The sequence below is a fragment of the Malaclemys terrapin genome, chromosome 2, assembly GCF_027887155.1.
Source record: "Malaclemys terrapin pileata isolate rMalTer1 chromosome 2, rMalTer1.hap1, whole genome shotgun sequence".
NCBI classification, from domain to species: domain Eukaryota; kingdom Metazoa; phylum Chordata; order Testudines; family Emydidae; genus Malaclemys; species Malaclemys terrapin.
In genome coordinates this window covers 164,866,379-164,878,747 of record NC_071506.1, presented here as the reverse complement: position 1 = coordinate 164,878,747, position 12,369 = coordinate 164,866,379, and the positions used below count along the sequence as shown (strand labels likewise).

Here is a 12,369-nt window from a genome sequence, read left to right as displayed (position 1 = left end):
GCTGGGGAATTGGTGCTTGTGACGGGTTGGACCCCCATCCAGGATGCCACCTGATGTACTGGGGTCCCACTGCATCTGCACGTTCCACCAGCCTGGGCTTCCTCACCTGTCCTTGCTGTGCCAGGCCCTCAAACCTTCTCTAGTACACACGCAGGTAAGGCCACACCCAGCTGCAGACACAGATTGAAATCAGTTGTGTGTGGAAAGATTCAGCTCAATGATTTATCCAACACTCACGTGCACACCTCCTTTGGGGTGTAAAACCAAAATAATATTGTCTTGCGCAATATAGAAAGATCTGCACAACGCAAGCTCATAAAAATTGCCCCCTCCCTCCAGGTGGAGAGAGAGATGCACAACTTTTTGCCTCCTCTCTCCCACCCTGGATATGAATTTCACAAACCGGGTTTTGAAATGAACAAGAAATAAGTTTATTAACTATAAAAGTTAAATTTTAAGTGATTATAAGGGATAACAAACGGAACAAAACAAATTACCGAGCAAATAAAACAAAACATGCAAAGTAAGCTTAATACGCTCAAGAAACCAAATGTAATTTCTCACCTTAAATGTTGTTTTAAGCAGGTTGCAGAGTTTCTGTAGCTTAGAGTTACAGTTATTTCTCTTTACAGACTGGACGCCTGTCTCAGCCTGGACTCAACCCTGCCTTTCCCTCCCAGGTGTTTTTAGCAGTCTTCCTTCCTGGGTAGGCAATGGAGGAGAGTCAAGATTAATCCCCTCCCCAGCCTTAAAAAAGATTTACCTAAGGCGGTAATTCTTTGTTTGATCCCCATCCCCCTACAGTGGAAAAGTACCAACAAGTTAAGATATTGTCCAGGGTCACCTGACCCTGCAGTGCCAATGCAGCATGCCAGGAAACTTCTCAGGAAGGAGTGAGATAAGCATTTTCAAAGTCCTATTGTTCTCCTTAATGGCTCATCCAGGCTCTTTGCCTACTGTCTGGTGGGCGTTTCCCAGGTGAAAACACAGTTGTAATTGTTACATAGTTAATATCCCTAACTCCAGATACAAAAATGATATATGCATACAGATTGGATAAACACATTCAACAAAAGATAACCTTTTCAATTATATCTCACATGACCTATCTTGCATAAAACTTAGTTATGCCATATTCATATCATAATAATATTTCTATGAAGAATATGGAGTGTAACGTCACAGCGTGTGTCCCCCGGCAGATTTTTGTGTGTGTTTTTCTGCTTGGAGGGCACAGAAAAATATGGGCCATATGAATTCTGTGTGGAGTACAAAATGCTGATGTGAAAGATGACCTGGATGTGTGAAGGTTTTAGATGGGCGAAGTTCAGGAGCACCATTCTGGTGGGAAGCCCAGCCCGCTTAGCCTCAGCTTCTGTACCTGACCCTACTTCAAAAGCTGCTTTTTTTGTTTGTTTTTGGTCTACCTCTAACTAGTAAATCTTTTGGATAAATTTGGAGCCTTCCCCTTCTGCCTACCCTCCTTTTCCTGCTGGAGGTGCAACACCCAAGCTCACCCCATAGTCTCCTCGCTGCTACAAATGTAACCCAATGTGTGTTTTTGTCTCTCTTCTAGTGGCTGGTCCACTTAAGAGATTAAATAATTAAGGGAGTTACTACTTGAGTTAAAGTGGAAGAGGCTCATGCTTTTAGCATTGAAGGTCTTATGGTTAGGTACATTGATAACCCAAGGTGAGGGTCATTTCTGAACGATCCAGTGGGATTAGGCTCCTCTATTGCTTCCCTAACCTCAATTTTCGGCAGTCCTCTCCTGTGAATAGTTCTGTTGTTTGCCTCAGGTGCTTTTCATTGCTTTTCCAAACAGCATCACTGCTAGTGAAACTGACCTGACACTTAACTTTACTTTGCCTTTATTTGACAATGCCATGAACAGTGGTAGGCGCACAGCAGCTGTCTGTCTGCAAATTCAGGAAGACATTAGATAGATCATCTTCATGGTCATAATGCATAGAAACATTTTTAAAACACCTGCAAAAATGATTACAATAAAGTTATTTAGAATGCAGAGTCAAGCACTGGAAAGTTCAGAAATGTTAGATTTAATGTTTCATTTGAAAACTTAATTCTGCTCCTTATGTACTCAAAATATGCCAATTTCTATATCATGGTCCGATACTATTTTTTTAATAATAGGTGTTAAGCAATCTAAATATAGTGACCTCTATCACTCCCCTTATAATAACAGCTTAAATTCAATTAAAGCTGATCGTTTGAGCATCCCCACTTGTCTGAATAAGGGAATGGATTATTCAACATAGAGAACACAGAGTAGCCTTTCATTTTTGTCACTGAATTGGACTAACTGGCCTAACAGTCCTCCTCCAGCCTAATACATTCTGTGCAATTTTGTCCTTTTACCTTAGCTTTGTTCTTATGTGTATGAGAGTACTTACAGTAGCATAATATGGGATTGATTTTTTTTTTCCTCCCTATTTCAGGCTGATGTCACTGGGGCTTATGATACTATTCCTCATGATAAACTTGTGGAAGTGGTCTCTCAAATCTTAGATCCCGAGAAAAGAACAGTCTACTGCATACGGCGCTATGCAGTGATCAAGATTACCATGAGTGGACAAATCAGAAAATACTATAGAAGACACGTATGACTAGTTAATTTCTTATTCTTGCTATTAACATTTTTCTGTATTGGGACATATCTGTTTAATTCTTTTTTAATTAACAAGCCTTAGCTTAATTATCTAGTTACCATATACATGGACATTCTTAAAAAAACAAAAAATAAAACATACAACCACACTTTATAGGGGAAACTTGCTGAAGGAGACAAGGCCTGTTCCCCCAAGCTTCCTAACAGCTATTCTTCTGTCCCCTTCCCCTGACCACCTGTGCAAGGGGAATAGTAAAGGAAAGTCTGAGTTACCTCTTTACTAGGTAGCTGTTGTTGCCCCTGCAGCCTGTCACAGTACAATGCAAGATTGTGGTAACAAAGGATTTATACTGTGGTTTAAACAACTCTCCGCTTTGTATACTGTAAGTTTCCATTGTTTTAATGACTGTTAAGTTAATGGGTTGGTATGTAGCACAACAGAATTAGGTCCACTGAATATAAGAGTGGCCAGGCTGGGTCATACCAATGGTCCATCTAGCTCAATATTCTTTCTTCCAACAGTGGCTGGTGCTGGTTGCTGCAGAGGGAATGAACAGAACAGGGCAATTAACAAGTGATCCATCACTTGTCATCTAGTCCCAGCTTCTGGCTGTGAGAGTGTTAGAGACACCCAGAGTATTACTAATAGTCACTGATGGACCTGTCCTCCATGAATGTACTTGATTCTTTTTTGATCCCAGTTATACTTTTGGCCTTCACAACATCCCCTGGCAACAAGTTCCACGGGTTGACTGTGCATTGTGTGAAGAAGTACTTCCTTTTCTTTGCTTTAAACTTGTTGTCTACTAATTTGGGTGACCATTTTGTTGTGTTTTTGTGTTATTTGTGTATGTTTGTGTTATTTGAAGGGGTAAATAACACTTCCTTATTCATTTTTTCCATCCCATTCATGATTATATAGACCTCAATCATATCCCTCCCGTTAGTCGTTTCTTTTCCAAGCTGAACAGTCCCAGTCTTCTTAATCTCTCCTCATATGGAAGCTGTTCCATACCCCTAATCATTTTTGTTGCTGTTCTTTATACCTTTTCCAATTCTAATACATCTTTTTTGAGATGGAGCGAGGAGAACGGCATGCAATATTCAAGGTGTGAGCATACCATGGATTTATATAGTGGTATTATGATATTTTCTGTCTTATTTTCTGTCCCTTTTCTAATGGTTCCTCGCTTTTTTTGACTTCTCCTGCACATTGAGCAGATGTTTTCAGAGAACTATCCAAGAAGACTTAAAGATCTCTCTTGACTGCTAACAACTAATTTAGACCCCATCATTTTGTATGTATAGTTGGGATTATGTTTTCCAATGTACATCACTTTGCATTTATCAGTATTGAATTTTATCTGCCATTTTATTGCCCAGTGACTCAGATTTGTGAGAACCTTTTGCAGGCAGCTTTGGACTAACTATCTTGAGTAATTTTGTATCATCTGCAGACTTGGCCACCTCACTGTTTACCCCTTTTTGCCAGATTGTTTATGAATAGGGTGAACAGCACTGGTCCCAGTATGGACCCTTGTGGGAGACCCCGCTATTTACTTCTTTCTACTGTGAAAACTGACCATTTATTCCTACTCTTTTGCTTCTAATCTTTTAACCAGTTACTGATCCACAAGAGAACCTTCCCTCTTATCCCATGACTGCTTACTTTGCTTAAGAGCCTTTGGTGAGAGATCTTGTCAAAGGCTTTCTGAAATTCCAAATACAATATATCGACTGGATCACCCTTGTCCACAGATTTGTTGACCCCCTCAAAGAATTCTAATAGATTGGTGAGGCATTTCCCTTTACAAAAACCATGTTGACTTTTCCCCAACAAATTATGTTCATCTATGTCAGGGTTTCTCAGATGGGTTGCCGCTTGTGTAGGGAAAGCTCCTGGATCGCTGCTCCGGGCCAATGGGAGCTGCTGGAAGTGGCACGGGCCGAGGGACTTACTGGTCGCCACTTCCAGCAGCCCCCATGTGCTCGGAGCAGCGAACTACGGCCAGTGAGAGCCGCGATGGGCTGGACCTGCGGATGGGGCAGGTAAACAAACCGGCCCGGCCCGCCAGGGGCTTTCCCTACACAAGCGGCGACCCCTGTTTGAGAAACCCTGATCTATGTATCTGATAATTCTGTTCTTCACTATAGTTTCAGCCAATTTGCACGGTACTGATGTCAGGCTTACTGGCCTATAATTGCCAGGATTGCCTCTGGAGCCACTTTTAAAAATTGGCATCACATTAGCTCTTCTCCTGTTACATAACAGAATTAGTAGTTCTGCAATTTCATATTTGAGTTCCTTCAGAACTCTTGCATGAATACCGTCTGGTCCTGGTGACTTATTACTGTTTAATTTATCAGTTTGTTCCAAAATCTTTTCTGTTAACACCTTAGTCTTTAATAGTTCTTCAAATTTGTCTCCTAAAAAAAAATGGGTCAGGTTTGGGAATCTCCCTCACATTTTTTACAGTGAAGACCAATGCGAAGAATTTCTTTAGCTTCTCTGCAACCGCCTTGTCTTCCTTGACTCCTACTTTAGAACCTCAGTTGTCTCATAGCCCCACTGACTGGCAGGTTTCCTGCTTCTCTTGTACTTAAAAAAAAATTTGCTGTTCGTTTTTGTCTTTTGATAGTTGCTCTTCACATTTTTTTTAGCCTGCCTAATTGTACTTTTACATTTGATTTGCCAGAATTTATGCACCTTTCTGTTTTCTTCAATTGGATTTGATTTCCAATTTTCAAAGGATGATTTTTTTGTTACTAACCTCCTCTTTTACTCTGTTTAGCCATGGTAGCTTTTTTTTTGGTCCTTTAATTTTTTTTTTTTTTAATTTGAGGTATACATTTAGTATGAGCCTCTATAATGGTGTTTTTAAAAAGTATCCATGCAGTTTGCAGGCATTTCACTCTTGTGCCTATTCCATTTAATTTCCATTTAGCTAGCTTCCTTATTTTATTATAGTTTTCCCCTTCTTTAAGTTAAATGCTACTGTGGTGGGTTTCTTTGGTATTTTTCCCATCTTGCAAGGACTATTGATTATTGCTGTTAACTAAAACGTCTTTTGCTGAATTTTATCATTTCTTTACTCTCGGTATACAGGTTTCTACTTTCAAGGATTTTATGTCCCATATGAGATTATTTGTATCCCATCTGCAAGAGAGTACATCGCTACAAAATGCCATAGTAGTTGAACAGGTAACTGTTATGAGACATTTCTCTTCAAATGAGAAAGAAAATCAAATAAGTTAATTCTTAATTTATATATTAGAGCAGGAGCTGATAGTGTCCCCTTTATTTAGTTTGCCTAACACTTTCCGTTATAAGAGATTCTTATGACCTTTTCTTTGATCTTTGCTTGCAGCAGGCCTTTGATATTTGGGAAGGGGCCTACTGAGTGCCTTTTCTCTCTCCCTGGAAATTCTGTTCAACGATTGCTAATATATGAACAATTACAAAATATCATTTCCTCTTTCTTGCTTTTGTTCCTCAGGGTAATTTTGGCAGTATGCAAATAAATAAATAGTAAAAAAACCAAAAAAACCCCACCCGTAAATATACAAGCATTTTAAGTCCAAGCTGATGCTACAGCTAGAGCAACAGCAGCAGTGCACACTGTCCTGCTGATGGGGGTGAGGAGCTGTCAGTGGCTGGGGCCGGAGCTGTCCCTGACCCCCCCAGTGGCTGCGGCTGTCCCCACCCCGCAGCTTAGGACTCCGCTGTCAGCAGCTGGGGTGGGGCTGGAGCTGGAGCTGTCAGCCGCAAGGGCTGGAACTGTCCCCATCCCCCTAGTGGCAGTGGCCGGGCCTGGAGCTGTCAGCCGCAAGGGTTGGAATGGTCCCCATACCCTCAGTGGCTACGGCTGAGCTGTCCACACCAGTGACTGATGCTGTCCCCGTCCTGCGGCTGGGGCCAGATCTGTGAGCAGCTGAGGCTGGAGCTGTCCTCCCACCCCCAGCGACTGGAGCTGGAGTTGACGCTGTTTCCCTCCCCCCAGCAGAGGCAGGAGCTGTCAATCCCCTCTGTGGTGGGACTCAGGCTGTCAGTCTCCCCCTGCAGTCAGCCCTTTCCTTCGGTTCTTTTTAGTGAAAGTCTTGGACAGGTCACGGCCTTCCATGAATTTTTGTTTATTGCCCCTGACCTGTCCATGATTTTTACTAAAAACAACTGAGACAAAATATTAACCCTACTAATGATGCATGATTTGTGGGGGGAGGGATGGGGAGGGCTCAGCTTACATAGTAGAATTTGTTTGTAGCTTTTTCCTCTAAAGCAAAACCAAACATAGGAAATTAAAATAACATTTTAGATTGCAGAATGAAGCACTCCAAAATTTGGAAATTCCAGGTTATACAGTTGCCTACAGTTAACCTTAATTCTTTGTCTTGACACCCTGCCCCACCCTGCAGGGCACATGCTCTATGGTACAATTATGTGTGATTTAGTGATTATGTGATTATATACTATTATATACTATTTTTTTGCATAGGACCCCGCCGTGTTCAGTACACAGGATGGACATGTGGTGGGGCCAACTTAAGGTTTCTTGTGTAACCTTCAGTCTGGAATTTCTTAATTGTTGAATACTTCAACTTTGCTGCCTAAATAATGTTCTTCTAACATAGTTTTGTTGTTGTATGTAATGTATACAATATTGTTTTAGGGGGTTGGTTTTTCAAGTCAGCCATTTTAGTAAAATTTCCAGTGCAATATGGTGAAGTAGCAATGACACCATAGTAGAGGTTGTGCCAGATTCTTCATTTTAGTGGGGCTGATACAGTTACCTAAAAACTGTGTTTTGGAGTGAGAGAATTAATGAAAAATGATTGTCGTTTGTGAGCTTATTTGATTTTTCTTTTCCTTCAAAATATTGTAGAAAATTCAATTTGAGCTTAGTTATAGTTTTATTCCAAAAAACATTACATGGCAACATTGTCTTTAGACCCCTTGTAAATTATAATAAAACCATATGAGATATGAAACTTCTTTAGTATATATAGTTTAGAGAAAAGTTTGTTAGAAGTTGCAACATGTTTTATGATCCCTTTTATGGTTTTAAAAATTAACATTTTGGACACTGATAAGACACATTAATAATGTCACAACCAAAAGAGTTGTAATAACACAATTGTTGGAGAAAAACAGAGTTCTCACTCCTTCGGTTGGGAGCAGCAAAGTCAAATACTTTATTCTCAAGCAATTGCATAGAGGGAGAGGGCTAAACAGGTTTTTCTACAGGTAAACAATTACAGCAAGCATTTATACTTTTTGTTACATACAATAATGAGCAACAGCTGCATTTTGTTTATACATAGGTCATCCTGATATCTTATTTTTCACATGTATTTAGACTCTAGTCTACATTCCATATTTATCTACACAAGGTCGCAACAAATTCTCACACAGTTCTTTCCCATTTGCCTCACACAATCCTCGCTTCTACAAATCTCGCGTTATTAGGCTAACAGCTAGCCTGACTCTTGCTCACAGAAGAGACTGTTTGCATTGAAATCCCCATCAAATCCCTGTCAGTTCTTGCTCTGTTACCACACAAGTTATAATAAAATCTCTTTCCGCTGGAGTCATCAATCCAAAGGCAGAACGCTTAAGTTGACAGTGTATTAGAGGTATATGTTACCACAATAATTGAAGGCTTCAGAAGATGTAACCGTAATACAGTAACTCCTCCCTTAACATTGTAGTTATGTTCCTGAAAAATGCGACTTTAAGCGAAATATGTTAAGCAAATCCAATTTCCCCGTAAGAATTAATGTAAATAGGGGGAGTTAGGTTCCAGGAACATTTTTTTTTTTCACCAGCCAAAAGACTATATTACACACACACACACACACACACACACACACACACACACACACACACACCCCGTATTAGTTTTAAACAAACAATTTAATACTGGTACGCAGCTATGATGATTTTGAAGCTTGGTTGAGGTGGTGAAGTCAGAGGGTGGAATATTTCCCAGGAAATGCCTTGCTGCTAAATGATGAACTAGCAATTGGCTGAGTCCTCAAGGGTTAACTCATTGTTATTAATGTAGCCTCACACTCTACAAGGCAGCAGGAATGGAGGGCGGGGAGACAGAGACACACACCCTGTATGTGGGGGAGAGAGAGAGATGTGCATTGCTCCTTTAAGTATGCTGACCCCACTCTAAGTACACTGTCTTTTTAAGTAGATCAGCAAGCTGAGATGGCAGCTGCTGCCAGGAAGCTCCCTCTGTCCTGAGCCCTGTCGTGTGTCCCCTGCTCTATGGAAGATGGGGTAAGCAGGGTGAAAGAGCAGGGGAAAGGGGGACACCCTGACATTAGCCCCCCTCTCCTCCTCACCCCATACAGCAAGAAGGAGGCTCCGGGGAGCAGCTTCAAGGCAGAGGGCAGGAGCAGCACATGGCAGTGGGGGGAGGGACAGCTGAACTGTCGGCAATTGATAGCTGGGAGGCTGCCGCACAGGGAACTTAGGGGAGAGGGGAGCTGATGGGGGGGCTGCCGGTTCACCCTGGTTCCAAGCCCCCACCAGCTAGCTGCAACGGGCTGCTCTTCCTGCAAGCAGTGGACAAAGCAGGCGGCTGCCAAGTGATGTTATAAGGGAGCACTGCACAACTTTAAACGAACATGTTCTCTAATTGATCAGCAACGTAACAATGAAACAATGTTAACTGGGTTGACTTTAAGTGAGGAGTTACTGTATATTTTAACCCTATCTGCCTCTTTGTCTCTTTGGAGTGACTACACAACACACGGAGATTTCTGAGTCTGCTGCTGCCTTGTACTTCCATATATTTTAAGGCTAGAAGGGACCATTAGGTCATCTGTTGTTAAGTGTAGAGGGCTGGTGTCATAACTATAAAGGGAAGGGTAACAGCTCTCCGGTGTAGAGTACTATAAAATCCCTCCTGGCCAGAGACTCCAAAATCCTTTTACTTGTAAAGGGTTAAGAAGCTCAGGTAACCTGGCTGACACCTGACCCAAAGGACCAATAAGGGGACAAGATACTTTCAAATCTTGGTGGGGGGAAGGCTTTTGTTTGTGCTCTTTGTTTTGGGGGTTGTTCGCTCTTGGGACTGAGAGGGACCAGACATCAATCCAGGTTCTCCAAATCTTTCTGAACAAGTCTCTCATATTTCAAACTTGTAAGTAAACAGCCAGGCAAGGCGTGTTAGTTTTTATCTTTGTTTTCTCAACTTGTAAATGTACCTTTTTGCTAGAGTGTTTATCTCTGTTTGCTGTAACTTGAACCTAAGGCTAGAAGGGATTCCTCTGGGCTCTTTAAGTTTAATTACCCTGTAAAGTTAGTTTCCATCCTGATTTTACAGAGAGGATTTTTACCTTTTTCTTTAATTAAAAGCCTTCTTTTTAAGAACCTGATTGATTTTTCCTTGTTTTTAGATCCAAGGGGGTTGGATCTTGATCCACCAGGAGTTGGTGGGAGAAAGGAGGGGGGATGGATCTGTATTTACCAGGGAATTGGTGAAGAGTCTCCCAAGGCTACCCAGGGAAGGGAATTAGCACTTTGGGAGTGGTGGCAGCGGACCAGATCTAAGCTGGTAGTTAAGCGTAGAAGTTTTCATGCAGGCCCCCACATTTGTACCCCAAAGTTCAGAGTGGGGAAGCAGCCTTGACAGCTGGAATGTCACTGGCTCAGTAATGCTGTTCAGGCTGCTCAGTGCGTCCATCCTTGGAGCTCCACTGTTATCAGTATTAGCAGATACTGCAGCCTGCTAATTCAGCAAACCTCAGTGTTACTCATAAAGAAAGACCACAAGCACAGTTTGGTGACAGTGACACTCGGACAGGTTTACTGCCCTCAAGGTACAGTCCTAGTGCAAACAACTGGGATAAACAACTTACATACCATCTTTCGTGTTTCATGGCATCTGTTTGTTACTTCTCCTTGTTCCTGATATCTTGGACAAAACATCCCTATTAATTATTTGGTCAAACCATCTTATCTTGTACTAGTTTGGGATATATCTGTAATAGCTGGAATATATTTATCTATCTAGCTAGTGCCTAGTACCCTAGCAACAGTGTTGCCAAGTTCATGTACCAGACAGTGAACTTGTGAGCATCTGCTTTAATACATGGCCTGACTTTGGTTCAGGCCTCAGATCTCGCACCAGCCCTAATGTTCTAGGCTCTCTCTCGCTACTACATCATCTAGTCTGATCTATATAATACAGGGCATGGAATTTCACTCATTTACTTGAGCCCACTAAGTTTTGTATGGTCCTTGTTCTTTAGCTGAAGAAGTAGGGACTTATGCATTTAGATATTGTGTTTCTTTGTTCAGTCCCCATAAAAGCAGCTACTAGGGGTATCATGACAAGTCAGGGCCCAGGTGAGGATTTGAACTAATGGGGGGGGGGAGTGTAAACATAATTTATTGTCATACACGTATGGCTATGCCTACAAGGTGTGGTTAGATGTTTGGCTATGTGTGTGTATTCCCTCTGTGTGCCGCCCCAGCCCTGCACAGACAGCTGGCTCGGCAAACCTTGAGCAAACCGCCTAAGGACCACAAGCTCCGTTAAGGGACGAAGGCACCCAGCCAGGTTTATTGTCGACGAAGCACGATATTTGTATCCCACAGACTCTACTGGACCACTAATACATGTATGCCCGTAACAATGGACCAGCTCAGTGAAAAGCGGGACTTTCTGTTCCTCCCTAGGCTAGACAAAGATACTCTCTCTGAGATACATCTTTATACCCTGATGCAAACAAGTTAGTACTGCCCCTCTGACATAGTTACTGCCCTCTAATGTGGCTAGCCATCACCGATCACCTTGTACATGTTGGTTTGATCAAAACATCTCTTTTACATACTGTCATCCTGACCTTATCTTTTAGGAGGGGTCAGTGTGTTCCTGTTATCCTTGGGGAATGTTTCTGTAACATCCTTGATATCGGGATGTTCTGGGACCACATGATATCAGCATGTGTTTGCGTGAGCACTCTGTGACTAGCACTTCTTAGGAATGTGTATTTCTGCAATATCAGTCAAATTCTGTGAGCAGTTCCTGCCTCAAACCAGGCCTCTGATACAAGGGCTTATGTCTCAGGCTCTCTTCCTACTACACAAGGTAGAGTCAAGGTTGTTTGGGTGCTTTTCTTATCTTAACAAATTTAAGTTTCTTTTCAGTGTAACATTAACTCTGACTTTACTGGGTTTATAATGCATGGTTCAGCAATAATTCCATCATCCTTGTAATGACTTTTGCTCTAAAACTATTGATACATACTCTCAGCTTTAATCCATTTTAAGATAGTCTTTTGTCTGGGAATTTCCGGTATTATTACTATTATTATGAAAACTTTTATACATGAACACAAAACAAAAAATAGAAAGAAAATTCTACCATGTGACATTTCTAATGATTTGAAAATACATCATATTGGCCTTAAATCAATTTCTTTCTTAAAAAATAGCTATTTAAAAGCAGATTCACTGGTATGCCAAAGTAGTCAGTGTGCACCAGTTATGCTAGGTTTACAGCTACTTTGGGTACATCTATACTTACTTGCGGGTTCGGCGGTAAGCAATCGATCTTGTGGGATTGATTTATCGCGTCTTGTCTAGACGCGATAAATCGATCCCGGAAGTGCTCGCTGTCGACACCGGTACTCCTGCTCCACGAGAGGAGTACACGGAGTCGACGGGGGAGCCTGTCTGCTGCGTGTGGACCCGCAGTAAGTACCTTGTAGTTCGAACTACG

General features: G+C 41.8%; 1 protein-coding gene across 12 annotated transcripts in view; it reads left to right on the top strand.

Moving 5' to 3' along the window:
* The window catches only part of TERT (telomerase reverse transcriptase), a 132,180-nt gene that overhangs the window by 21,947 nt on the left and 97,864 nt on the right, over window positions 1–12,369 (top strand). For all 12 annotated transcript variants that reach the window (XR_008443836.1, XM_054018284.1, XM_054018283.1 and 9 more), the window contains exons 6-7: window positions 2,460–2,621; window positions 5,736–5,831. Coding sequence is in view for 11 of the 12 variants with exons in the window: in XM_054018284.1 (XP_053874259.1) it covers window positions 2,460–2,621; window positions 5,736–5,831 (258 nt within the window). In the remaining variant the exon portion in view is untranslated. The remainder of the gene's footprint in view (window positions 1–2,459; window positions 2,622–5,735; window positions 5,832–12,369) is intronic.